Raw genomic sequence first — 27,019 nt, 5'->3', positions numbered from 1 at the left:
TGAGAGCAGAGTTCTAGGTTATATCCATACATGGTCCTTGGTGGAGTGTCAGTCTCAGAAAAGACCCCTGTGCCCAGATATATTTGGTCCTTGTGGAGCTCCTATCTTTTCCACGTCATACAAACTCCCCCTTCTTTCATATGGTTCCCTGCACTCTGTCGAAGGTTTGGTTATGAGTCTTAGTATCTGCTTTGATACACTGCTAGGTAGAGTCTTTCAGAAAGGCCCTCTGTGGTAGGTTCCTGTCCTGTTACTTGTTTTCTCCTTCTTCCAATGTCCATCCCATTTGTCTTTCTAAGTGAGGATTAATCATCTTACCCGGGTCCTCTTTCTTGTTTATCTTCTTTAGGTATATAGATTTTAGTAGTTTATCCTATCTTATAGGTCTATGTAAGTGAGTATATAGCATGTGTGTCTTTCTCCTTCTGGGATACCTCCCTCAGGATGATCATTTCTAGGTCCCACCATTTGCCTGCAAATGATTTCATGATTTCCTTATTTTTAATTGCTGATTAGTTTTCCATTGTGTAAAAGTACCACAATTTCTGTATCCATTCCTCAACTGAGGGACATCTGGGTTGTTTCCAGGTTCTGGCTGGTGCTGGTGCAACTGGATGTCTACATGCAGAAAAATGAAAATAGATCCACATTTATCACCTTGTACAAAATTAAAGTCCAAGTCGATCAACGACCTCAACATAAAACCAGATGTTCTAAATCAGTTAGTAGAAAAAGTGGGAAAGAACCTAGAACTCATTGGCACAGGAGACAACTTCCTGAACAGAACATCAACAGCACAGGCTCTAAGAGCAACAATCAATAAATGGAACCTCATGAAACTGAAAAGCTTCTGTAAAGCAAAGGACACTGTCGTCAGAACAAAACGACTGCCTACAGACTGGGAAAGGATCTTCACCAACCCTATATCTGACACAGGGCTGATATCCAGAATATGTAAAGAACTAAAGAAGTTAAACAGCAACAAATCAAGCAATCCAATTAAAAAATGGGGTACAAAGCTAGTCAGAGAATTCTCAGTAGGAATAAAGAATGGCAGAGAAACACTTAAATGCTCAACATCTTTAGCCATCAGAGAGATGCAAATCAAAATGACACTGAGATTTCACCTTATAACCATCATAATGGCTAAGATGAATAACTCAAGTGACAGCACATGCTGGAGAGATTGTGGAGAAAGGGGAACCCTCATCCATTGCTGGTGTGAATGCAAACTTGTACAACAACTTCGAGAAATCAATCTGGCACTTTCTCAAAAAATTAGGAATAGTGCTTCCTCAAGATCCAGCTATACCACTCCTAGGCATATATCCAAAAGATGCTCAAGGACATTTGCTCAACCATGTTTGCAACAGCTTTACTCATAATAGTCACTTGAGGTTTTGATCTTAGCTATTCTGATGGGTGTAAGGTGAAATCTCAGAGTCTTTTTAAGTTGCATTTCCCTGATGACTAAGGATGTTGGGCATTTCTTTGTTTCTCTGCCAGTCCATATTCCTCTGTTAAGAATTCTCTGTTTAGCTCTATACCCTGTTTTTTAATTGGATTACTTGATTTGTTGCTGTTTAACTTCTTGAGTTCTTTCTAGATATTGGATATTAGCCCTCTGTCAGATACAGGGTTGGTGAAGATCCTTTCCCAATATGTAGGCTTTCATTTTGTTCCTATGACAGTATCCTTTGCTTCACACAAGATTTTCAGTTTCATGGAGTCCCATTTATTGATTGTTGATCTTAGAGTCTGTGCTGTTGGTGTTCTGTTCAGGAAGTTGTTACCTGTGCCAATGAGTTCAAAGCTCTTCCCCACTTTTTCTTCTAACAGATTTAGTGTGTCTGGTTTTATGATGAGATTTTGATCCTCTTGAGATGAGACCTGATAGGCTAGGGTTAGATGGAAGGGGAGGTGGACCACCCTTATCAGTGGACTGGGGGAGGAGCATGAAAGGAGAAAAGGGGGATTTGGAGGGAACACAGGAGTGGGCTACAGCTGGGATACAAAATGAATACATTGTAATTAATAAAAAAATAAAGTAATTAATTTTAAAACAGTGCTGTGAGCCGGTGGGAATATGACCCCTGGGCATCCTGCCTCAGGAAGGCACCCCTCAGCTTTGCTCAGATGTCTTCCCCTTCTCTTCTTGTCACCTTAAACTCGTCATTCTCTATGAAATACTTTCCTTTTTCTTCCAAACTACCCCCAGGTACTTTAGTTTTGGACAAAACCAGAAATGTTTAATTAATCTTTCAATATTTGCTTCTCAGCTTCTCGGGACTGACTCTGTTTAGTGGGTGTTTTTCACCCACTCATGGTTCGGGAATTTCTCTGGTTTTACTCCTCTTGCTCTCTCTTGGACACTTCCCTCTGTTGACTGTCCTTTGAAGAATTTAATGTTCTGCTTCCTGCCTTCAGTAGCTCTCTGGTTCTCTCTGAGGGTCCCTACAGCTTCTGAGAATTTTTACTGATTCTCCTTATTTCTGACACTATAGGCTTTGTCTCCCTCAATTTACTTATCATTTGAACAGATCTCAGGTTGGGTCACTCAGTAAATTATTGTACATACAGTGAAATCTATAAAATATACAAAAATATTTGAAAACTATTAAAAATCAATTTCATCTCTTTACATTTCATGTTCTCTTTAGATTTATTTGCCTGTCGCTGAATCAACCTCACATTACCCTCACCCCAACTAACTTTTTTAAATGCTGAGTTTGCCATGTTGCTACACCCTCCGTCCTCCAAAAAATGAAATTTTGCTCTTCCCTGGTTCCACAAAAACCATAAGCTATCTCTTCTACCCTCAAATGCTTCCATTTCTCTTGGGAAACATTTGTCAGATTCACCCTTCCACTTCATTGAGAGACTATGAGCTTATCAGTGAGTCAGCAAGATGTCTGTAAATAGTTTTGACTTCCTAATCATCATCCCTAATGTAAAATTTCCATTTCAATTAACAAGCCAAAAAACTTAATATTTATAATAATATTAGAATATTCTTTATGTACCCTAATTTTTTTGTTGAAAGCATTTCATAAATACTCACATGAAGGAAGAGTTTTCCATGTTTACAGCTAAAAGTAGAAAAGATTCATAGGAAATATTAGTATTTGAAAACACCAATGACAGGTGTTCCTGTACAGCTTGCCATGCATTTCTTTAATGACTTGACTTCAGTCAAAAAAGAATTAAAATGAAAGGTTTGTAAACATTATTCAAAAAATGATATCTGGGTTCTATAAACACAGAATTTTAAGTGCTAAAATTCCTATCTTAGAAATAAATTACAGCATTTTACAATTCTGTTTGAAATTAAAACATGGCAGGTGATACTGTCAAGGGAAAGGGGAGCCATAATGGTGTAAATTAGCTACATTCAAGATATAAATGTGCCATGTAAAGTGGGCATGGAGCCTGCTTTGAAACAATAGAGGCTTGAAGTCTTTTTAAATGCAGCCAAATGCAAATCTGGAGCCACCTAGGAATTTAGTTTCACTTGAAATGTCAGTTTTCTCCTCCTGGACTTTTTTCTCCTTTTGGCTGCTCCTAGGTATTAGGCAGAATTGAATGTAATAATTTTCTTTTTACTGAAAAGTCATTTTTTTATGCATGAAAAGTAGAGGAAATCATAGCATGACATGGAAAGATTTGACCAGTCCTGCATAGCATAAAACTGTAAGCAAAACCAAACATTTTGTTCCTCTCTTGGACAATTTGTGTTGTCTGTCTTGATTGAGCATTATATCTCTGTGTGAGTGCAAATATATATAAAGATATGGTTTGCATATTATTTTAACAAATAGTTTGTTACCCAAGAAAAGATTAGAATAAGATATAGAATTTTATTCTGAAAAATGTTTAAACTGTTTCAAATTTAAAATGGAAGTGAGAACGCATTTTCCTTACCACACAAGTCCTCAACTGTCCAAGTCTTAGCCATGTCATTCGACATTGTAAACATTTCACAACGGTAAAGCATTTCAAATGGGGCAGTAACCCAAGCATTTGGAGTGTCACTTTTCTGTCTGTCCTATGTTCCTAAAGGTGCTACCTATTTAGCTCTCTACTTTTAGGTTAAAACCGAGGAAAAATGCATTCATCTTGGCCTTGCATTTATAAGACACTAGTTAACTTTGGTCCACTCAAAATCTCTTGACCTTATCAAATTTATGAATTAATTAACCATAAACTCATCCCCATGCACAGTTATATTTGGTTTGTATAGTAGGATAATTCTTTCAGGTCCCTCTTACATGCAGGAAAATTTGCATTAAATCTACATCCAGAATAATTTGCTTTCTAATATTTTTTAACCCTGAAATTTTTACCAGTACTCATCTCAGCTTCTTGCATGGAAGTATCACAAATTCAAAATAAAGAGGGGCTAATACAATTAAATAATTTAAGCTTGTTCTTCAAAACTAAGCTCTTACCTGCTCATGTCAGCTCTTCACCTCACCTCTGTTTTTGTTTTTGTTTTTGTTTTTGTTTTGTTTTATTGTGTCTGGACATCTCTTGTTATATTCATTTCAACTCAGGAAAAATAACATTCATTATAAAATTATTAGCATTGATAAAACAATAAAAAACAAAGATGATAGTACAGGTCTGTAATTTTAGAGTTTGAACTTGTTTCCTATCCTGTCCATTGTTTGATCATATGATCAGAAAACATTCACTTTTACAACCATCATCTCCACAATGGTGAGAAATGGGCATAAGTATATTTACCTGCTTACTGAGACTGTTTGTTCCATAAACTCCACAGAATGATATGAAGTTACTGGACATTTAGATTAAAATTAATCAGCTTATTAAATAAATAACAAGCAAAATTTAAAAGAATAAACATCACCAAGCAGATAGAACCAGGAGAGAGTAAAGCATCATCAAATCAAGTGCTGAAATGTCCCAGAAATTAGTAGATTGGCCTGTGAGAGGGATAACGACAGGCTCTATCATTCACTTGCGGGCTTACAAGCTACAGCAGAAATTGATTAGGGAAGCCAGCTGGAGGGCCGTGTTGACAGAGCCCTGGGTAGAGAAGTAACCCTTCAGGTGAGGCTTCCAGGTTACAAACTACAAACAAACAAAACTAAACTAAGAGCATCAGAGAGAGAGAGAGGCCAGCAGAAACTGACAGGGGAATTTGAGGCAGACCGGTGAGGGAATTCCAAACAGCATTCTACAGCTTCTCCATAGATGGACTTCTGGCTTTCCTTTTCACTATAAACATTTTTACACTTTAGAACAAACAGTAATCTTGTTTGGAAATAGTCTGTCTTGTAGCTTTCCTCAAGGACAGTGTTTTTGTGACCTTCAGCCGCTGGTTTCAGGGCCTAAGGAGTGAGTTTTACTGGAGAGGAGGGAGGGCACAGTATAGAGTCTGCTCTCACCAAGCGTAAACAGCACATGGTTTTACCAATATAATTTAAAACTATTCTTCAGGGGACTTGGAGAGGGGCATGGGAGGAGATGAGGGAGGGAGGGTCAGGTTGGAAAAGGATGAGGGAGGGGGCTACAGCTGGGATACAAAGTGAATAAACTGTAATTAATATAAACATTTAAAGTAAAAAACTATTCTTCATTGCTCATTTGGTGTATTTGTAAACAGATTAGCTTATTATATGCATTTCCATCCTTATTTAAATATGTTATAGGATGACAACAATGACTCCCCCAGGGGCCAGAGTGCCTCCATTTTTACTCAGCAGCTTTCTGCCTTTTAACAATCACAACGTTAGTCCTAAGAAAATTAAATGGGATCATACATTTGTCTACCAATTAATATTTTTGATATATTGAAACTATCACTTAAAATTCTTGACTTTGCTATACACATTTTTCATGCCTTTTAAACTAGATTCATGCTAATTAAGCATTAGTTAAATTTCCTACTAACTTTTCCTTTTCTAAACTATAGAACTTATAAACATGAACAACAGTTCCTTCAGGATTCAGTTACTTGGAATTCTATTTACACTGTTGTCAGGGAACAACACATATATTTTATACAGCTTAAAAACCAATTTCTAAAGTGATGTTAAATAATATGCATAAATAAAACATACATGTTTCATGTATTTCAAGTTTTTAAGGTTAATTAATAATTTTATATGAGTATCCAAAACGTCAACAGGTTTTCTTTAAGTTTCTTATATGAAACCTTATGATCTTTTCTTCAGTCATACTAACTCACATATGAATCTTCACAGATAGTTGTTCCTGTCTGAATGAATGATTACCATATTTTCTTGACTTTAATTTTCCAAAGGTTGAAACCTTGTATTTACATAATTTGAAATTTAGGAAGAGTTATATTTATCTAAAAGCATGATTTTTTTCTGTTGTATAAATACTGTAATTTATGAATGAATGAATGAATGAGTAAAATAATGAATGAATTTATAACATCGTTATTTACATTCTCATTTTGTTTTGTCTCATTACTTAGCTTCTTTTTCTGGAGTACATATTCTTTCACATCACAGTTTTTGAGATTATTAAAATGAAAATGCTTTATTTTGTAAATGTGAAGCTGTATTTTAGGATGACAGGCTAATCTTAAACTTTCAATTAGAATAGTTACATTTAAGAGTTAGGGTTAGGGTTGAAAGTTACAATGATTGGTTTGTAGATGCATAAATTAAGTAGTATTAGATATCGTTTCTAAATATCACAATTATTGAATACTATATTTGCAATTCTAAAAAAATCCATTGCCTTTATTGTACCTACTGTCTATAGAAAAAAATGTTCAACATGATTAAGAAGATAAAGAAAGGCCAGTGTAATGTTTTACACTGGTTTGTGTGCTTTGCTGTTAAGATATAGGGTTCATCATGCGTTTATAACCATCATGCAGTCACCAGAGGCCTCATGAAAAACAAACTGAAAAAAAAAAAAAAAAAAAAAAAACAAAAAACAAAAAACAAACTAGGCAACTGATTGAGCATATGCAAGAAGTGATTTTTCCAAAGCACTGAATTCAGCCTTGTGATTTCTGTACCTGGTTAAATATGGTTTATAATAAAATTCTATTATTAATTGTAGAGATATGTGTAAAATAAGTTGTGTGGTTTATTATTCAGTTCTATTGCAAGTGTTATGCCGTTAAGAGTCTTGATGTCATCTTGCCGTTTTATTTGATGCTCCTTAATCTGTTAATTATTGTAAATGATCGTTTAATTTCAGCTTCTTGTTCTGGACTGAATGGGGACAAATGCCCTGCATTGGGAGAGCTCGCCTCGATGGCTCTGAGAAGGTCATGATTGTAAGCCTGGGAATAGTATGGCCGAATGGCGTCTCCATTGACTATGAGGTCTGTTGGATTGTTTTTAAGACTCTAAAGTGTTTCACAGCCAACTTACAGTAGTCTACTTTTAACCCTCCTTATTTTCTTAATAAATAACCAAAGCAGTTTGTATTATTGCTTTCCGATAACTATTTAGGAAAATAAATTGTACTGGTGTGATGCTCGCACAGACAAGATAGAGAGAATTGACCTTGACACTGGCGAGAATCGCGAAGTGGTGCTGTCCGGGAGCAATGTGGATCTGTTTTCCGTTGCAGTCTTTGGGGCTTACATCTACTGGTCTGACAGGTAATTTATTTTTTCATAAGTGTTTGAGTCTCAAAATGTTATTTTAGTGCCATTTATTTGCCCTTGGAGGATTAGCCATACTTTAGCAAGGTTACAGAAAAGACTTCACAAAACCATGTAATTTTTACAGAAGAGGCCAGTAACAGCATCTGCCTATTCCATGATCAAGCATTTCAGCACCGCACACTGTATCTAGCTTCCTTTGTCTTCCTGTCTCTTGTCTTCACTTTTACCTCGCTTCATTTCAATCGGTTGAAAACTGTTAATAAGTAAACTTTGTTTTTATTAATATGTTCAACTTTTGGCAGAGCACATGCCAATGGGTCGGTCAGAAGAGGCCACAAGAACGATGCCACAGAAACAGTAACCATGAGAACGGGACTTGGAGTCAACTTAAAGGAGATCAAAATTTTTAACCGAGTGAGAGAGAAAGGTCAGCACACTCAGTGAAATATATAATTACTATGTTTTGCATCATTTCTCTTTGCTCTTCAAGATTAAGAATTAAATTGTATCAAGATCAAGACCTCAAAATTCCCATTTGATGATTTTCTTTTATAAAAACCAGAGAGAAGCCCAAGAAAGTAAACATTTACCAGTTTATATATATGTACATTTCTTCTTTTTTTTTCCATATATGTATGGTCATGTGACATAGGACAAATCTTGAGAATGAGTTTGTACTAAAAAGGTTTTTAAAATCTTTAAATAAAATATGTTCTAAAATTTATTAGAAAAATATATCTGACAAAAAGTGCATAGCACAACTAGGGTATTAGAGAAGCAACTGAAATTTTTGTTTTGGATTATCTTTTAGAACAAAAGTTGTTATGGTGCTGGAAACGGTGGTCTTCAATGTGTATTTCTGAATCATTGCTTCTTTGCCAATGGTTTTGTTTATTTTTAAATATACTTTTTATTCCATTTCCTTCTATGAAAGAGACTTTATATAATTTTGAAGATGGTAATAATGAATTTATTTATCCTTACAAACTAATAGTAAGAACATACTTGATCTTCTCTTAGAAATAGTCACTATGTCCAGTATATGAGAGGTGAGGTACAAGGAAGCCCACCCATTGCAATTCTCTCTGTTCCTCATGAACACCACTGAGATCGTATACATACACATATAATTCTTCAAACTGATATTCAAGAAACTAAAACCTGTGGTTTAATAATTCATTAAAAAATTGTGTTTTGTGTTTTGCTGTTTTCAGGAACCAATGTCTGTGCCAAGGAAAATGGTGGCTGTAAGCAGCTATGTCTTTATCGAGGACATTCCCGGAGAACTTGTGCCTGTGCCCATGGATATTTGGCTGGGGATGGAGTTACTTGTCTAAGGCACGAGGGTTATTTGCTATATTCTGGAAGAACAATATTAAAAAGCATACATCTTTCTGATGAAACCAATTTAAATTCCCCAGTACGTCCTTATGAGAACCCACATTATTTCAAGAATATCATCGCCCTGGCCTTTGACTACAATCAAAGAAAAGAAGGTACCAATCGGATCTTTTACAGTGATGCACACTTTGGAAATATACAGCTTATTAAAGATAACTGGGAAGACAGACAAGTAATTGTGGAAAGTAAGTACAAACCCTAAGCTTTGTGTGAAAGTGCCATTTGATTTAGAGAAATAGCAGTGGTAAGTGCTTGAAGCACTTACACTCCCAAGAGTTCATGTTCAAGAATGACTAGGATTGTCTCATTTATCCAGTCCCAAATATAAAGGCAGCAAGGACCTGCACACACTGTCAACAGTAGCTTTAATCATATCTACAACAGTTTATCATCATATTTGCTGCAGATAAGTCTTGTAATACTGGTCATTTATTTTAATGGATCTCCTTCAAGTGTGGGTGAAATGCTAGCTTTAATGTATCTCTAATAATATTCAGTCATTCTATTTTCTGAAGAATTATGGAATATCAGTGTGTGTATGTATCTTGAGGAGGGGATGTTAAAGAAGTGATTTCAGTTTGAAGATTCATTTCAGTAGAGAGACCTTTTCCAGAGTGCACAAGGTTCTAATTTGTAAAAGAGCCCTAATTTGTAAAACAGCCCAAAATCATGGAAAAGAAATAACTTACTGCAACCATTCAAGCTTCTTGTTTCATTTAGGGTGGATTATCTACACAATTTACAAAAACCTCTTTTCTGTCCTCCAGTATTCATGAATACTAACATCTTCATACAGATTTTCTCTGCTGTGACTTTGCAATTTCTGTTTATTCCTCACTCCTTCTATTTCACTATACGAAATCAGTCTTTGTATCTATATTTTTAAATTGCAATATATTATATACATTTATCATAAATTTTTACATAATACAGTCTTAAACATGAAATGTCTATTTCACCAATGTCAATGCCGTTTCATGCAGAGCTGAAAACTACCATTTTCTATAGATTTTTTAAATATATATACATCTCTAATTATAAAAGTGAATTAATATTCAATGTGTTTATTATCTAGTAGACCTATATTGACATATTGCAAACATTTATTTCAGCTCAAAGAACTCAATTTTATTCTTGTGCCCAATCTTGTATCCAGTATACACTATTATATTTAATTAATTTATTGATGAATGATTTGTTTGTTTCACAAATATTTTAAATACTTATTTATATAAATGTGCTCTTTCATAAATGTAAATATGTGTTTCACATAGAAATCTGGAAGGAAGTTTATCAAAAAACCCAAAGCCAACTTACCGAGCCAGTCACAGTGTATTTTATTTCTTAATAAATACAAGCACAAATACCTCATTAATTTATGTTTCTACCTATTTTCTATGAAAAAGGTCATTTTTCCAAAGCTTTGCAAATAATAATTTTGTAAGATTTATTAGTTTACGGAAATAATTTATTCAAAAATACTTCTTTATATTAATATATATATATACATATATATATATTTGCTTGATAACAATAAGATCCAGCTTCTACTATGTTTAGTTTTTAAAATCAGTTCAGGTACGCATTCTACAATCACAAAGTCACAATTTTTATTTTATAGATTGCTACATTTGTTCATCATGTCATTCAAATTTGTACATTTATGGCTCAGGATCTTTTGGCTCCTCTCTCTCTGTTTCTATCTCTTTCTCTGTTTCTGTTTTTCTTTCCATGTATCTGTAAAACAATTATATAACTGTACAGATTAATATATATTTGATACTCATTGATTCTTTGGGTATGTCTGGATGAAGTTCACATTCATATTACTCTTCAGTTGTCATTTTCCACTCTGATAGAATTCATCACCACAGCATATTAATTAACTTATTCATCATGTACAGTTTAGGCCCCTTAGGGGTAAAAGATTAATGTCTGTTCAGAGACCTTTAGAAGCTACAGTTTAATGAAAAAAAAACTGCAAGCAAACAATCATTTTAATACAGTAGATCTAGAAGATAACCGAGCTCTTCAGAAAATACACAATTGGCCTGGTGCAGAAATCATGAAAGTTTTAAAAGGTGATGCTCTGCAGTACTGAATTAAGGACATTTCCTGGGTAGATAGGAATTGCCAGTTGGGTGGGCCAGGTGGTGGAAGGGAAGATGCATGATTCTAGGTGTGTGCTTCTTAGAGTGTGAATGCCTAGGGATCCTGAGGGTGCTACCAAGAGACAGAAGAGAACAAAATCATTCTCAAAATACATAAGTTTTTTTAATCTCTGTCTTTTTCTTAGAGCTAACCTTTGCTCTGCGGTTATAAAAGCCCTGGCTGTAATTGAACCTTAGCTTTCACTCACATCCATCCATACTGGAGGTCACTGTACATTTTATTTTAACTTATGAATAAAAAAACAGCTCATTTAACTTAAGCCTAACCATGAAGATAATATTAGGGTTTTTGTTTGTTTGTTTTTGTGTCCATTTTATCAGATCCCTTCAGCATTCTGTATGAGGAAAAAGACAAAATACTGAGACATTTATGTTGTCTTCTGAAGGAAGCCAGGCATTTGATTGATTGTAATCAGTGGGCTTTTTCCCCAGAAGCACTCCATCCACTCTCAAACAGGGAATAACATGGCAGTAACGGATGCACACCCAGGTGTGTGGCAGATATATTCTAGGGACTGTATATGATGCCATCATTATATTTACTGCAAATAATATTTTAAAAATCAAACTTTCAAGTGAAAATTAGTTACTTATAAAAACACTTATTCATGATAATTATTTGACAGCTTCCTAACTCTTTTGAGACTTCTCTGATAAGATGTGTGATTTATAAGGTCTGTGAGTTCATGGCACAGCCCAATGGAATTGTCAACATTGGACAGAATGTGTAAACAGGAACCAATGTTTTGCGAATGGCAGGGATAAGCGACCCATTGCACCAAGAAGATAGACCAAGTCCAGACCCATGGTTTCAGAGTCAATTTACCCTTGTCCTGTACTGTGAATTTTGAAAGAATCCACTCTTATCTAAAAACAAACAAACAAACAAAAAAACTTCCTATTAACTCTTCTCTCCCTACAGCATAGCTGTAATCAAACTAACATATCATAGCAGATAAGAGAAGAGGATCCAGCCATCTTGTAGGATGCCAGATAGTTAGAAAATCTGTGAAGTTATAAAAGTATTTTCTTCTTTAAAAAAATTATCTTTTTTAGGAGGTTTTATTTATGTTATCATACATACGGACTCAACATTCTAGACTATGCCAATTTTGATAAATATTCAAAGAAAACTTTCATATTTAAGTTTTAATTTAAATAAAACTAGCTCTATACAATAACTACAGACCTACATCCTTTCTGGAGTCTTTTTCTTTTTTTTAAATTTTTATTAATTACACTTTATTCACCTTGTATCCCCTTTCACCCCCATAAATCCCTCCCTCCTTCCATCCCAGTCCCACTCTCCCTCTCTCTTCTCCACTCCTGTCCACTGATAGGGGAGGTCTTCCTCTCCTTCCTTCTTATCCTAGTCTATCAGGTCTCATCAGGAGTGGCTGCATTATCTTCCTCTGTGGCCTGGTAAGGTTGCTCCCCCCTCAAGGGGAGGTGATCAAAGAGCAGGCCAATCAGTTCATATCAGAGACAGTCCCTGTTCTCATTACTATGGAACCCACTTGGACACTGAACTGTCATGGGCTATGTCTGAACTGGAAAAGATCATCCTGAGTAAGGTATCCCAAAAGCAGAAAGACAAACAGGGTATATACTCACTCATAAGTGGATATTAGACATATAATATAGCATAAACCTACTAAAATCTGTACACCTAAAGAAACTAATCGAGATGGAGGACTCTGGCTAAAATTCTCAATCCCCATTCAGAAAGGCAAAGAGGATAGACATCAGAAAAAGGAGAAAACAGGGAACAGGACAAGGGCCTGCCACAGAGGGCCTCTGAAAGGCTCTACCTTGTAGGCTATCAAAGCAGATGCTGAGACTTATGGCCAAACTTTGCACGGAGTGCAGGGAATCTTATGAAAGAATTGGGAAATAGTAAGTCCTGCAGAGAACAGAAACTCCACAAGGAAAGCAACAGAACCAAAAATTCTGGGGTCTTTTCTGAGACTGATAATCCAACCAAGGACCTTTCTGGAGTCTTTAACCATATCTGATAGCTTAAAGATTCTCAGATCAAAAGGGTTGTAACCCACTTGGATACTGAACTGTCATGGGCTACATCTGTGCTCTGACATGAACTGATTGGCCTGCTTTTTAATTACCTCCCCCTGAGGGGGAAGCAGCATTACCAGGCCACAGAAGAAGACAATGCAGCCACTCCTGATGAGACCTAATTCACTAGGATCAGAAGGAAGGAAAAGAAGATCTCCCCTCCCTAAGTCTCCCTAGTGGACTTAGGGAGGGGCATGCATGCAGTGGGTGAAGGAAGGGAGGGATTGGGATGGGAGGAGGGAGAGAACCACAAGGGGGATTCAAAGTAAATAAAGTGTAATTAATAAAGATTTTTTTAAAAAAAAGGATTGTAAACATTCTCTAGGTTGAAGAACTAAAAAAGATTTTAGTTTGAAGAAATAGAAAAGAAGTAATTTGGTAAGATTAAAATATAGATTTTATGGCACAAATGGGTGAGAGATGGGACTGTGATAGTAGGGAGACTCTGATATTAAAGGACTTTGTACATGTAAGAGGCTTTTAAAAGATTTATTGGGATTTAGTTATGTATTGTAGTATTCATCAATTTAAATTGTCCATCTTAATGATTTTAATCTATTGTATAATTAATTTTTAAAGTTATGGTATGAACATGTATTTGCTTATATGTCTATGATAAAACAATGCTACTTGTTTTACTTTTTACATAGAATTTATTAGCTTGTTTATTGTGTTTGTAAGTGTATTGATACTTGTATCATGATGAGCTGGTCGAGGTCAGAGAACAATGTGTGAGAATCTCTCACTCTTTACTTCCTGCTCATTTGTGAATCTTTGTATTATTCTCACCAACTTCAAGAAAAAAAAACTTCTTGGGTAATGGCTAAGTAAGACACTGAAGTATAAGGATGTAAGTATATTGTTTGAAATAATTTTCTTGCCATTTTATTTTAGATTAATAATATTAGGTTTCCCCTGAGATTCATGTATTCTCCTATTCTTGATCAAATTAGAATGTATGAGTTCTGTGTCGTAGAGTGGGCCTTAAATCCGATCAAAAAGTGTTTGGTTACTCCCATAACATGTGTGTCACTACTTGTAGCACTATATATTGCTTGTAGATCTCTGTTGAATGCTGCAGGGTTTGTATTTGGGGAAATGTTGATGATTGCCTTCCTCCTCTACTAGTGTGACTTTCAATGCCATGAGCCTTAGTCATTAGGGCTAAAGTTTCTAGTTAGGCACCACCATGTCTGTTCCATGTTCAATGATTAGGCAAGTGTTGCCTTCAGAAATAGGTCCTGACTGTCAGATTTCATAGACTAGCCAATAGCATGGTCTATAGCCTATGATGTTTGGGAGTTCCCATGGGTTTCCTTTGGCCAACAACTCTACAAGTTATAATCCATCCTTGGCTCTGGAGGTTTTACTTGGTGTCATAAGCTGTCTCATTCAGGCATTGTCTGTCTATTTATTGGTCTCTCCTATTTATTGGTCATTCCATTTAGACTCACTCCATATTCGTAAATATTTGGGAATTTTCTACAATAGTAGATTTCCATATGCTTTTTTCTAATAGTCTTTAGTATTAGTTGGCCCTCCCCATATTTCCCCCTTCCCCCTCTCTCCCATCCCTTTCCATACTGATTTCTCATATCCTAGTTTGCTTTGAAAGGATATATTCTATTTACCCTTCCTTGGGATAGCTGTTCCTCCCACACATAACAACATAACATGATTGTTTGGATTGTAATACACATGTCAAGGCTTAAAAGCTAAAAACCACATGTAAGAGAAAATAAACAATATTTGTCTTCTTGGGTCTAGTTTACCTCACTCACTTGGGATGATATTTTGTAGTTCCATACACTTACATGCAAATCCTATAATGTGCTTTTTCTTTTTTTTTTTTATAAACAAAATGATTGAAAACAAAACCACAACAACCTTAAATGTAGAACAGCAAATATGTCAAACTGCAGCTGGATTTCATGGATGTCACTAAGGTAAATGCTTTCCCACTGTGAGGTATACTCAGGCATATGATGTGAATTTAGCTCTACACACACACACACACACACACACACACACACACACACACACACACCACTTAAAAGCACTATAGAGCAGAAAAAATGAAGAAGTTTTCATTATGCAATCCCAAAATGCTCCTTTGGGTTTTTGTTGTTGTGGCTCTAATACCAGCTAAATCTGTCACAGACCCCAAACCTGTCCTTTCTTTCTTCAGCTTCTCATCATTCTAAGATTTTCTAGAGGGGGAAGAGACATTCTGAGCCTAGCTGCCTGTGTAGCCTTCTTATCTCCTATGTAATTTTACCATCTTCATTTCGGATGTTCCATCAATACTTTTATTTCAGGAGTTTCTTCCTATTTACTGGCGATTCTGTGGACTTTGGTTATCCCTCTCTCTAACGTCCTTGTATGTCTTACTCATGTCTTTCCTCTTCTGTTTGTAAAATAGATTGGCCTGGAAATTGAGGCAATCCTCCTGCCTCAGCCTACAAGTACAAATATGCCTGGAAGAAAGTATATTCTCTCGTATTTGGGTTCAGGGGATATCTATTGTGTCCATTTATTTAATTCGAACATTTCTTTGTTTAGTTTTTTTCAGGAAGACATATCTATTGGTGAGAGTGGGATATAAAGTCATCCACTATTATGGTATGAGGTTTAATAAATTTAGCTGTAGTTGTACTTCTTTTATGAACCTGAGTGCCCCATGTTTGGTTTAAAATTATTTAGAATTGGAATGACCTATTAGTTAATAGATGTTTTGTAAATGAGAATGTACTATACTTCCTTATTTCTTCTGATTAGTTTGGTTTAAAGTCTATTTTGTCAGATATTAAGATGGCTCCAACTGTTTTCTTCTCGTCTCCTTTTGTGTGGGATACTTTTTCTCTTTTAATGCATGTACCCTGAGCTAATGTTTGTTCTTTATGGTGAGGTGTATTTCTTGACTGCAGCAGAAAGGTAGATCTTGCTTTGTAATCTAAGTCTGCATAATTTTGTTTTAATATTGAGTCCATGAATATTGAGGGTTATTGTTGGCAGTATTTACTGATTTCTTTTATTTTGTTTTTATGCTATGGGACTTTTTCCTCTTCTTTTGATTATTTATATCTTGTGTCTCCTTAGGTGTGAAAAACTTCTTCAGGCTGAATTTTTTTTCCTTCAGTACCTTCTACAGAGCTGGATTTAAAGAAATTGCTTAAATGTAGTTGTCTTATGGATTTTTTGTAGGAGATTGTGATGGATAGTTTTGCTCGGTATAGACGTCTAGGCTGACACTGTAGTTTCTCAGCGTTTGTAGAGCTTCTGGTTCTGAAAGTCTCCATTGTGAGGTGAAGTGTTATTCTCGTGGGCCTACCTTTATGTGCTACTTTTTTCTTGTTGTTCCCGGGAAGTTTTAATATGCTTTTTTTGTTGTTGTTGTTCTGTACATTTAGTGTTTCAATTATTATGTGCCACAGGGTACTTTTTTCTAGGTCTATCTAATTGATATTCTGTATGCTTCTTGTACCTCAGTAAGTACCCGCTTCTTTAGATTATTTTTTTCTTTTATGAGTCTATGAAGCATTTTTTTAAAATTCTTTGGTCTGGATTTCTTTCTCTTTCTTTAACCCTATTATTAATTGACTTTTTATTTTCATATGGTCACAGAAAACCTAAATATTTTGTGCGTAGATATTTTCAGAGGCCACATTTTCTTTGAACACACTATTCATTTCTTCTACCTCATCTTCACCATCTGAGACTCTATTCCATGCCTTATAATCCGTTGGTCAGGGTTGCCTCTGAAGTTTTTGCTTAACATCATAAAATTTTCTTTTCCAGTTTTATTTCAGTTTTTTTTTTTTTTTTTTTTTTTTGGTTCTACTGTCTACTGTCATGCTTTCAATTATTTTCATTATTTCTTTACAATGTGTTTTAATGGGCTTTGTAGCATCTTTAAGAGCTTTGCACATATTCAAAATTGCTGTTTTAAAGTTCTTGTCTTGTGCCTCAGATTATTGCATTTCTCAGGACCTGTTGCAACATGGTTACCAGGTTACTGGGTTCCGTTGGAAGCTTATTGCTTTGGCTATTCATGTGTGTATTTTTTCATTGAGATCTAGGCATCTAGAATTATTATGTTTCAGTGTTTCTTCTGCTGACATCTGGGTCTGTCTTTGTTGGATGCATAGTTGTATCTGAGGTTTCTGTTGACTCCTCTTGATTCTAAGCTACTATGGTACCTTTTAGGTCTTTGGTATAGAGGGCTACTGTGGGTCACAAGTGACAGAAATAATAGAGATTAGTTAGGAGGAAATGCTGAGTGGGGCTAAATGGAAGATTTAATCGGACTGGTACCAGAAGGAATAATGAAAATTGCCAACCTGAGTTGCAGCCCACTATGTCCACTGGAGATGACTGCTAAAAAGAGTTTCTGTGAACTGGCAGATGACAGAAAAGAATGGAGATAAACTCAAAGAGAAGACTGGCAGTGTCTATGGGAAAAAGCTGAACTAGATCCACACCAAAAGATCGTGCTCCCCAAAAATGAAGGTAGCATGTTAGGAGGGGTTCCTGCAGTTAAGCTGCAGTAGGACATTGATGAAAGAGCTAGCCAGGAGAGCAAGAGTCAGAGTCCCCAGTAAATGGAGATGATGTGGGAGGAGAGGTCCCTGAAAGAGGCTGCTACAGGACAAAGAGTAAGTCTAGAGAGATCATAATAGAAGGAAGAAAGGGTACTGACAATTGCCACCTGAGTCCTAGCCCAATGTGGATACTATGGGTCTTTGGTAGAAAGTATTTCTTTGGATTGTCAGCTAACACAATGGAATAGAGTAGGAAATTTTACAGGGAAAGTGCTAAGCTGAGGTGGAGTCCCACAAAAATCATAAATTGCCAGAAGTTGAATTAAAAAAATAATTTTATTTGTTGATTATCTAGAATGTTAGAATATTTTGTTGTAAATTATTTTTACTATGTGTACTAGAACACTTATCTTGTTAAAAATAATTAATATGATTATAGATATGAATCCATATATTAAGGTCTGGTTTGATAATGAATTAAGTCCATATTGAGCCCAAATTACACAAACATTTTTGAAATATTTTCCTTACAAATTCTACCACCAAGAAATTGCTAATTTGTTAAAGATTGCAATTTAGAACTTGTACAACCACTTTGGAAATCAATCTGGTGCTTTCTCAGAAAATTAGTAAGAGTGCTACCTCAAATTCCAGCTATAGCACTCCTAGGCATATCCAAAATATGCTCAAGTACACAACAAAGACATTTGCTCAACCATCTTCGAAGCAGCTTTATACTTAATAGCCAGAACCTGGAAACATCCCAGATGTCCCTGAATGGAGGAATGGATGCAGAACTTACGGTACATTTACACAATGGAATACTACCCACCATTTAAAAACAAGGAAATTATGAAATTTGCAGGCAAATGATGGGAACTGGAAAAGATCATCTTGGATGAGGTGATTTAGAAACAGAAAGACACATATGGCATATTAATAGTGGATATTAATCATATAATATAGGATAAACATACTAAAATCTGTAAACCTAAAGAAACTAAACAAGAAGGCAGACCCTAGGGAAGTTGCTCAATCCTCACTCAGAAAGCAAACTGGATAGACATCTGAAGAGGGAGAAAACAGGGAACAGGACAGGAGCCTACCATAGAGGGCCTCTGAAAGACTCTACCCAGCAGTGTATCAAATCAGATTCTGAGGCTTATAGCCAGATTTTGGGCAGAGTGCAGGGAATCTTATAAAAGAAGGGGGAAATAGAAAGATGTGGAGGGGACAGGAGCTCCACAAGGAGACCCACAGAAACAAAAGATCTGGGCCTAGTCGTCTTTTCTGAGACTGATACTCCAACCAAGGACCATGTATGGAGATAACCTAGAACTCCTTTCAGAGATGTAACCTATGGCAGCTCAAGTGTCCAAGTGTGATCCCTAATAAGGGGAGCAGGGCTGTCTCTGACATGAACTCAGTGGCTGGCTCTTTGATCATCTCCTCCTGAGTGGGGAGCAGCCTTGCTAGGCCACAGAGGAGGACAATGCAGCTAGTCCTCATGAGACATGATTGGCTAGGGTCAGATGGAAGGGGAAGAGGACCTCATCTATCACTAGACTGAGGGTGGAGTATGGGAGGAGAAGAGGGAGGGAGGATATGATTGGGAGGGGATAGGGAAGGGGCCTCCAGCTGGGATACAGAGTGAATAAATTATAATGATAAAAAATAAAAAAGGAAAAAAAAAAAACAAAAAAAAAAGAAAAACACAAAACAAAACAAAATGCAATTTAGCCTTGGATGCTGTGGAACAATTTATCTTAACTTTAGGTGTATCTTAATCTTTTTTGAAAATGACTAATTTCAGAAAATTTGAATCAGTGCTTTAAAAGTTTTTACGTATGTTTTTGTTTGTTTGTCTGCATTTGGGAGCTCACATACTACAGTATATGTATGAAGATCAGTGTGCAACTTTCAGGACTCAACTTTTTGCTTCTGGGATGTGTATTTCAGGGATCCAACTCATGTCATCAGGCTTGCTGGAAGGCCTCTCTATCTGCTGGGCCATTTTGCATGTCCTTCAGTATATATTTAAAAATATTAGATGATATCCAGACTTTTATCTCAGCACAGTAGAAGTAGACAAATCTCTATGAATTTGAGAATAGCCTGGTCTGTATGATGATTCTAGCCAAAACTGCCTAGTGAAGATATGTCTCAACCATCAAACCAACCAACCAACCAATCAACAAACAACAAAAACAATAACAAAATAATAATAATTAAAAAAAACATCAGAGTATAAGCCATCCTCCATATCAAAATAAGGTTAAGAATTTTCATTTTAAGCTGGGTGTGGTGGATGCATGCTTTTAAGGACAGGCACCCAGGGAGGCAGAGGCAGGCAGATCTCTGTGAGTTCGAGATCACCCTAGTCTACAAAGTGAGTCCAGGACACCCAGGGCAATACAAAGAAAACCTGTTTAGAAAAACCAAACAGATTTTTTTTTTCTTTAAGTTTAGTACATAAAATGGTGGGAAGAAGGCTCTCACCTCACACTTTCCAACTCTTTCAGAGAACTTATCTAAACTTTAAAGAAGCCATGCCAAGAGCTATTAAATACAATTCAGTATTTTTATTAAATGCTTACTATACTCTATGGATTCTTAGGCATGGGAGAATAAATATGCAATGCATACTGTTACCTGTTAAAATCTGTGCCAAGGAAAAATGTAAGTAACATTTATAAATATACTTATATCATATTTATTTCATATATAATACATATACACACATATATATATATGTTTTATATACATATATGTGTATGCTGGTTATAGATATATCTGACTACGGTTTCTACTCCCCAACTACTAGTTAACAAATTGTTGAAAATGCATATTTTGAAGCCATCTCTCACTTGAAAAACAGAATTCTAGATACAACATTTAACAAGAATATTAAGGAAAAAAATCGCTAATCTGAAAAACAAGATAGAATTTTTCTTGAATAATAATAACAATAGAAAGCTGTAAAAAACAGCTATGACATCTGCTGTCTGAATACTCTGCTCTGGCTATATAATCTTGCTGTCAGGGTTTGAAAAGGGTTCCTTTAAATCAAGACCTTGTGGATAACTGCTCTGTGGGGCAATATGGTTGAAATACAGATGCACTATGCATTTTCTGCTTCCTGGGCCACTGACTCTTGGGAAATTACTAATCCTAGAGGCTCTGGAGGACAGAAATGACTTGTGACCATCAACTTCCCAAGGAATGGGGTCAGAGCTGGTCAGTTGTGAAAGAGATGGCTGCAATTTAAAGGCCAAGGTCAAACCAAGGTAATTGCAGAAGCACTTTCTAAATATATGAATGCTGGTATCCAGGTTAAATAATCTCTTCACTCAAAAACTATCTGAACATTCAATCTCCACCATTCATACATTCTTCTGGAAAATAACTTCTTAAAAGAACTCCTCAATAAGACAATAAATACAGAACAATCTGGAAAAGTTAAGGTAGTGCATCAAGGAGACAGTGAAAAAAAATCCCATAAAAGCAGCAAAGATTACTGAAATAAAATACATGAATTACATGCATAAAATAACAGCTATAATGTCTTGGAATTATTTGACAGGAGGAATTAATGCTCTAGTAATAGGAGGTGCATGACTGAGATCAAAAGTAACTAGAAAAGTAAAAGGCAGTACAAAGTGACATATTTAAGATGGCATGAGTTTCTCCTACTAGAGCCACCTAATTCCCCTCTCATAGTCCTGTTTTCCACCTGTGCCTAGACAGTGGCAGTCACACATTGGTTATTCTTACCAAACAGTCAAGAGAAGCAAGGTTAGGGAAAAGGTCTTCCTGTTGTCTCACAGTCTATGATTTCCATTCACAGTTACATGTCTGTCTTTCTGGGCTTGAAGAGAGTCAGTACAGCATGAAGCAGGGGTGTGTGGCCAAGGCTGTTCATCTTCTAAAGCAAGCAGGGTCAAGAGGGTGCCTGTGCCCAGTTAGATCCTGTGTTCTGTTCTCACTATCTCCCTAAATATTCAAAATATGAGTAAAATGGGGGATATTTTATCTTCAATACTCAACAGAGATTACTAATCAGTTATCTTTGACTGAATGCCAGTATGAAATAGTATTAATAGAAACCCAAAAAATAAAGAGTGACGATGCAATTCCTATAACATGATTGGCATATGGTTTGGACTTAAAATTCATGCTGACCTAATTTCCAATGCTACCTTTGAAGTAGTAGGGATTTGGAAAATAATAGATCTTTGGAAATGATTGTACCTTTATCATGGGAGTGTACTTTTTTGTGAGAATGGAGTGTTATAAAGCAAGGAGTCCTTTGTTCTGTCTTTTCTTCCCTTGCTTAGTTGATACTCCACTCTTTACATTGTTGTGATTCAGTAGAGACTGCTCCCTTGCTCATGGACTTTTCAGCTTCCAGATGTATGAGTTAAAAACCAAAAAAGTCACCAAAACAAAACAAATGAAACTTCTCTCTACTACAAATTACCTTCATTCAGGCACCCTGTAATTGCCAGAAAGTAGAATATAACATGAAGTGAAACAATACAGCTTAATATACTTAATATGGTAATTTCGCCGTCTTCCTTTTGGAACTTCAGGATGATAGAAACGTGTGTAACCTAAGAACAGAAATTATAATTAACCCATGAATGTGTGAAAACTTCATAACAATGTAATACTGAGTTTTGCTGTATTCACAGAACTGTGAGATTTGAACGGGTGATATGATTGAGATGCATTCTGAGTAGGTACGAGATACAGTCCTGCATGATAAGCTGACAAGATGGCATCCATCTAGAAAAGCAATCATCTTGTGGAAGTGCCTGTTGATTGATCATTTGATCTGATAGGTAATGAGGGAAAATGAGGTTAATTTAGTCTCTATTCAAAAGGCACTTCCCTCTCTGCCAGTGTTAAACAGGGAACAGAGTTCAGAGGGAAGTCAAACATTGTTTCACAGTAATATCAGAAAGGAGATTTCCTAGAAGACTGTATCCGGTTGGCACTAACTATGCAAATGTGTGGAGAAGCTGATTAAAACTTATTTGAAGATCATGGCATGCTTAACCTAATTTACTTGGAAGTGTGTATTCAGAATGTAAAGAAGTTCATTGAAAAGTAGAAAAATTAGCACCAATGTCTGTACAGCACAGTTTGTCAGGATGATATACTTGAGACAAATGGCCAAGCTAAAAGCTAGGGCATGAGAAACAATACATTCATTTTCACATGGTCTCTAATGCAGCTTGTTTTTGTCCTGTGTAATTTGCACTTAATGAAATGTAGTGAAATCTCATGTTTCCTGACACGTGTTCGTGAAATAATATACCTGAATTCCATTCTAGTAAATGTCTAATTTCCTTTAAAAGTTCAACATGCTGTATCTTAGCCTGTGTTCTGCTTGGTTAATTGGTAGCCTCTCTTCACATTTCTATTTTCAGTTAGCTTTTCCTCACACCCACAGCCACCCAGGCATGAATGATCTCAAACAGGAAAAAGTATGTCTTCCCCAACTTTTAGAACAGTAATTAGCTATCTTCTGTATAACATAGTCCTTTTCTTTTCATTGTTCTGGTCTCCTGGTGGCTGTTGCTGGCCATTGTTTCAATATCCCAACCCATTGCAGATATGTAGAATACTATGTTAACTGCTGCTGTAAATACCCCTGGGGGTAATTTGATCCCTGTTGTGAATTACTAAAATGGGGAGCAATCAGGGAATAGTCATCAAAAGAAAGAGTTGTGCATTCTTTGACAGTCAGAGACGGAGTCCTGAAAGTTACAAAGTTGTGGGGAGATTTTTTGTAGCAGAAATATCTACCACTTGGTAACAGACAGCTGTGGGGTTAGTTTAAACAGAATTGCAGAGGCTTGCTGAGTAAGAGGAAGGAAGGTCCTTCCAGCCAGGAAGATGAAGGGCTGCATGCTAGCTGCCTGTCATCCCAGGGTTGATGATAGATACTGATCTCTGCCAAAGGTGAAAGAACTGATGCTTTAGCCTTACTAATATTTCCAGGTTACTTTATTTTCTGAGAATACCATTAAGGCAGCAGTATTTTTCTTACACGTAAATGGTCTGTGACAAGTGATTTTTTTTTCTTTTTCTTAGCTTTATAACAATAATTCATTTTTCCACTCTTCTGAAAGGGAAGAAAATCCAAGAGGAGGATGGCAATGTTTCTGCTATTCCTTGGAACTGGCTTCTGGGTTTGCAGTGGTCATCCTCAAACAATGATCCTCATATTTCCTTGCCCTGTAAAAACACAACCTGCCTTCTCTTTAAGTGTTCAAGGTTTTGGTTCTTAAAGTATATAGTTATAGTGATGGTTAGACCTATCTTATTGACTTAATTTCTTTCATTTTGTTTTAATTCAAAAAATAAAATATATTTCCTGTAATGGAAGCTTTGGTTTCTTTGTATGTTATATAAATATGCTTTTGTTTTAATCCCAAGTGTGGGATTTTAGTTGGTCTATAGTTTGTCCGTACCTGTTAATTGTCACATGTGGGATGTGATTTTTGCCAGCTGGTAACTACCTTCCATATGAGGCATGGAGGGGCGTGCTCTAAGACTCTGAGAGTACAACTATGAGGCTGGGAAAGAGACTGGGTGGTGTCCTGGAGAGGCGTTCTGTGTGGTGTTCATTATTGGCATGTAGCATGAAGGGGTTTTGAGAGACCGGAGATGGTGTGGCAGTTTGTAGTAGGCAGAGAGAAATGCTTCGGGGTGCAGCAACTGGAGGAGACTGCTACCAGTGTCTGTGTTTGACGGAGATTGGTATAGAACCCTAAAAGAACCCCTTGACCCTATATGACGGGAAGAAGTAAAGGGGTCTGGGTCCCCTCTCCCCTATAACCCTTTCTTCCTCCTACTGAAGTTTGGGGGGGTTGATGGAAGGGAGATAGAGGCCTAAACACCCAAAGTAGAGTTTTAAAAAAGACCGCTATAGGTGGCTTTCTGCTACACTTTCTATCATGTGTTTCTACTCCTCCAGATTATCCCAGATCCTCCCCACCTGCCTACCCACTCAATTTTATGCTTCTCCATTTCTCTCTCTCTTTCAAAACCAACAAAACACAAAAATGAAAATCAAAACAACCTAAAAACAAGACAAAGGATAACAAAATGAGTGTACCCCAAATCCTTGGAGACAGAGACAGACAGAGAGAGATAGAGCGACAGAGAGAGAGAGACAGAGCGAGACAGAGACATTTATTCAAACTATTCCTGTAAAAGGAGCCTGCTGGAAAGTATGGTTTAAGAAAACGGATTTTCCCTTTGCCAGCAGGTATCAATTGAAAATAGCTTCCTGTCTGGGAATGGGACCTCTTGTCAACCTCTACCTCTCATTGCGCTGACACCATCTGACTAGAACCCCCGAAGGTCTTAGGCAAGCTGCCCAGTTTCTGGGAGTTCATATGGGTAGCAGGTCTCTGGTTCCTGGAAAACATTGCTTCCTCGGAGCTGTCTACCACTTCTGGCTCTTACAGTCTTGGCAGCTTCTCTTCTGCATAGATCCCTGAGCCTTGAGGGGAAGGGTTTCATGAAGACATCCCATTTAGGACTGAGCGCGCCACAGTCTCAAACTCTACCCTTGTGGGTCTCTGTGTCGCTTCTTATCGACTCTAAGATAAAATTTCTCTGATTATGGAAATACTGACACAGATGTCTTGTTCCTCCAGAGCACATGCTTTCTTAAACAATGGCATAAAATTATGCTGTGTGCTACTGTTCATTTTAATCAAAACTATGTTGAAAGTGCTTTGTAATGTAATTCCATGCAAAACTTACTGCTTTAACGGTAGTTAGAAACTAAAGTATTGTCTGGATTTATTGCAAAGTAATATTTCTAATCCGTGAGCAGAAAGAATCTCAGTTAGATGTCATGTAGTATAATACTTTTAGCCAAGAATATTATTACATTTCTATAGTCTCCAATGTTTAATTATCATCTTGCTCTTGTCACATTTAATTCAATTCTCAAATATTTAGTATCTACCACGCACAGTCTAGAAAGTCTCCTTTAAAATAAAATATTAAAAGATGTATAATTTTAAAGAAATAAAGTTCTTTCTTTTCCTGCATCTCTTTAGCAGAAGGATTTTAATTAGGTGTAGACAGTGAAGGATTTTTTTTTTCATAAAAAATACTAAAGTATGATTTTTGGTGATATGAAATAGTCTTTACTAATGTGATTTGCAATCTTTTGCTTTGTAGATGTGATTGAATTAATAGATAATTTTCATTTATTTATTCCTTTGTTGTTTTTATTTCATTTATTCCCAAATACATTTGAGCATTTAGAAATGTATGTATTTTTATTTTATGTAGTGTTCTCTCACCTGCAGAGTGTCTGCACAGCATGTGAACGCTTGGTGCCAGCAGAGGCCAGAAGAGGGCACCAGCTGGAAGAGAAGTTACAGATGTTAATGACCAGCCACGTGGGTGCTGGCAGTCAAACCTGGGTCTTCTGGATGAGCAGCCAGTGCTTCTAATCATTGATCAGTCTCTCTAGCCCCTTAAGAATTTAAAAATATATTATTATATTATAGGGATTTAAAATTTAGTACTAATTAGATATTTTTACTTGGCATATTTTAAAATGATACAACTTGTGACCTAATAAGACTGGGGAAACTTTCTGGTTTTGAAATTAGAGGCCACAAATCAAACAGCCTCCTTTCTTTGATACTCATCACTAATGGGATTTTGGGCAAAAATGCTGAATGTTCTGATTCAGCGTCTTGTTCCCTGTGAGCTTGCTCCACACAATTTAAGTTTATACATATGTGGACTATGTCAAGTGCCACAAAAATCAGGAATGTCAGAAAACTGAGGAAGTGAATTTTAAGTTTGTGTTAAAATCATGTTTATAATGCACAAATAATACACTTCTTGCTCATTGCTTTCACATAACTCACTATCCAGCAAACTTGGTATCCCTGATTTTCTGTTTCCCTTCCTCTTTCTGTGCTGGCTCTATCAGTTCCTGAGACAAATCCACATCCTGTTTCAGTTGAAATTGTGAGCTTTGGCATCAGTGGTGTCTGGATTCAAATTGCCTCATCTGTTGTGACACAATGTACCTGAATCTCTGCTGAGAGTTTGGTTGAGAAGTAACATGAATTCACAGTGTATAAGAGGGTTAATTAACACAGTGCCAGTGGATTATTGTCACCTTGTCTTGCATATAAATCAGGGGAAAATGAACTGTT

General features: G+C 36.4%; 1 protein-coding gene across 1 annotated transcript in view; it reads left to right on the top strand.

The window, feature by feature from the left end:
• The window catches only part of Lrp1b (LDL receptor related protein 1B), a 2,037,254-nt gene that overhangs the window by 1,529,878 nt on the left and 480,357 nt on the right, over positions 1-27,019 (top strand). The window contains exons 38-41 of the mRNA XM_060390094.1: positions 7,210-7,336; positions 7,467-7,618; positions 7,927-8,051; positions 8,839-9,210. Of these exons, the coding sequence (XP_060246077.1) occupies positions 7,210-7,336; positions 7,467-7,618; positions 7,927-8,051; positions 8,839-9,210 (776 nt within the window). The remainder of the gene's footprint in view (positions 1-7,209; positions 7,337-7,466; positions 7,619-7,926; positions 8,052-8,838; positions 9,211-27,019) is intronic.

This window comes from Meriones unguiculatus, chromosome 8 (assembly GCF_030254825.1).
Source record: "Meriones unguiculatus strain TT.TT164.6M chromosome 8, Bangor_MerUng_6.1, whole genome shotgun sequence".
In the NCBI taxonomy this organism is placed as follows: Eukaryota; Metazoa; Chordata; class Mammalia; order Rodentia; family Muridae; genus Meriones; species Meriones unguiculatus.
The sequence above is the reverse complement of the archived record's forward strand: the minus strand, read 5'-3'. Positions and strand labels throughout refer to the sequence as shown.